General features: G+C 41.3%; 1 protein-coding gene across 1 annotated transcript in view; it reads left to right on the top strand.

Annotated features, from left to right (window-relative positions):
• LOC125029111 (sphingomyelin phosphodiesterase-like) overlaps nucleotides 1–1,019 on the top strand; it is a 12,038-nt gene extending 11,019 nt beyond the window's left edge. The window contains exons 11-13 of the mRNA XM_047618898.1: nucleotides 3–103; nucleotides 350–436; nucleotides 767–1,019. Of these exons, the coding sequence (XP_047474854.1) occupies nucleotides 3–103; nucleotides 350–436; nucleotides 767–899 (321 nt within the window). The 3' untranslated portion in view covers nucleotides 900–1,019. The remainder of the gene's footprint in view (nucleotides 1–2; nucleotides 104–349; nucleotides 437–766) is intronic.
• Nucleotides 1,020–2,500: the final 1,481 nt, after the last annotated feature.

Genomic DNA, 2,500 nt, shown 5'->3' with positions numbered 1-2,500 from the left:
AGCGTGTCCTTGATCATGAAAACTGGATCATGGACCTGGATGAGGCTAACGAGAGCGACGACCCAAGAGTGTTCCTTCTCTACAAGGCCAAGGAGGCCTATGGGTAAAGTATATTCACTCTGATACTTGTCCATTCATAGCTACTCTTGGAACAGCATCGAGAATAAACTAGTAGGGGACCTTCATTCAGTATTACTAAACAAAACAAGGATATTGATCTCTTGCATTCAAAAGTTAATGTATAATACATGAAGGTGATTGGCGTTGTCGCCGAGTCCCTGTGATTATGTTTTCATGTCTGAAGTACGTGTGGAACTCTAATTATTTTCATTTTGTTAATAACTTACAGAATGAGTGACCTGACACCGTCCTCCTGGTCCGACTTGATCTACGTGATGAATCAACCGAACAGCACCGTTTTCGAGACATTTTACAGGTTTGTGTTTGCTCGGGGCATTGCAGCATTTGTTCTCCAAAGACGAATAAACTGTACCAGAAATACTGTATCAATATTTCATGACACAGAAGTAGTCGCTTCGATGCGGATGAGTGAATAGAAACAAGAAAGAGGAGGAATCTGTTTCCATGTTTGGGTTTGAGTGAAAACAGCATTTTCCGGAAGGATGTGTGTGCGTATGTGTGTGCGATCGTGTACGTGTGTGCATGTATGTTTATATATATATATATGGGGGGGGGGGATTGTGTGTGTGGGTGAGCGCGCGCGTTTGTGTGTGTGGCTGTCTTCCCATTCAGTCTTCCCTTCCAGACACTACACGAAGGCCGGGCGCCCTCTGTTGGCGGCTGGCTGCGACGGCGAGTGCAAGCGCGACCTGCTGTGCGAACTCCTCACGTCAGACAACTCCGACAGGTCTCGCTGCGACTCGCTCGGCTCCTCCTGAAACTCCGCTAGAAGCCCATGTGAAGGCTAGAGAAGTAAGGCGAGAGCTTCTGTGCCCATGGATGTTTTATGGGCACGATTACTGGAATTCTTTTTGACTACAGTAAAAGGCATAATAGTTGTTGATTTCTCTTTTTCCTTAAAATACATTTACAAGAAACAAGCTCGTGTACTTTAAAAAAAAGGACAACTACTTACAGGAACTGACCGAATAAAACATTTTGGAAATATAATTTTATTGTGCAATATATATTGTTTTGTTGTCGGGTGACGTTGAGTTTAATCCTGGCCCTAACCGTCCAAAGTGTTGCAACTTACTTTTATTAATATTCGTGGACTTCACGGGAATTTGACTGAATGGGACATTAGTTGTTGTGTTGAAACTCTAGTTTCAGGCATGAGATACACATAGTTTCTTTTACCTAATCTTAATAAACCTTGTTGCTACGTAGGAATTGTTGATGATAGTATCTATGATTATTTACTGATTTTAATGCTCACCCCCGAGCTGGCTGAATTCCGTCCCCAAATGACCGCATGGCATTTCTGCCACAGATCCCTCGGATGTTGTGGGCGTGAGCAGTTGGTCCGCGGGGCATCGCGCAGGAGTGGTAATGTTTTGGATTTCTTAAACTAATTTTTTGTTTATTTATGAAATGCATTTATTTGATCTATCTATTTATTAAATGTTAATCTTTTATTTATTTATTATTTGATATTTTATTTGGATCTTACCACTCCCGTGAGTTGCCCCACGGACTTACTGCTCACACCCAACTATATCTGAGAAATCTAAGGCAGTAATGCCTCATGGTAGTGTTACATATAGTCCGACTGAGAAAGCTACCTTGATAGCAGATTGGTTTGATTCAAAACAAAACAAAGATTTATTTGCTTACAGGTCCTCTGAAATCAAGTATTTGTTATCAGAATTAGACTAATATGGTGGAGTAGACCCAAATGACTCGCTTCCTTTAATCATAAAAAAGCTAAATGGCCATTTCGTTCCTAAATTAGTTGTGATCTTTCCTAACCCCTATTCCCAAGGTCCAACTACAGTCTTCACCTACTGACTATAGGCCCATTTCAGTTACACCAATTTTATGTAAGGTTTTTGAACATTTGCAGGCTAAACGTCTTTCTGTACATGTGAACAGTTTCTCCCAGTGACTCAGCTTGGTTTTAGAAAGGGACTTGGCTACAGTGATGCATTGCCTATGTTGGGGCATGAAATGCAGTCTGCTTTTGATAATGTTAACCACAAGGGATTGATTTTTAAGCTGCAGTCTGTTGGAGTTGGATGGAAAGTTTTAAGTATATTAACTGAATTTCTAACTGGTAGACAGCAGCGTGTTCATGTTGGTAATTTTAGCTCGTATTCCCGTGTGTTTTCTGAGGTTCTTCAGGTAGTGTTCTTGGGCCTTTGCTCTTCATTTTATATACAAGCGATATGTGGTCCGGCATCACTAATACAATGGTGGTATATGCTGATGATACTTCTCTCTATGCTGATATTCGTGGGGCTCTGGGTAGGGCATGAAATAAAATCTTTCCAAGTCCGAGGAAATTATTGTGAATCGTCTCAGCATCCAAGTCTACTGA

Source organism: Penaeus chinensis, chromosome 9 (genome assembly GCF_019202785.1).
Source record: "Penaeus chinensis breed Huanghai No. 1 chromosome 9, ASM1920278v2, whole genome shotgun sequence".
NCBI lineage: Eukaryota > Metazoa > Arthropoda > Malacostraca > Decapoda > Penaeidae > Penaeus > Penaeus chinensis.
The sequence above is the reverse complement of the archived record's forward strand: the minus strand, read 5'-3'. Positions and strand labels throughout refer to the sequence as shown.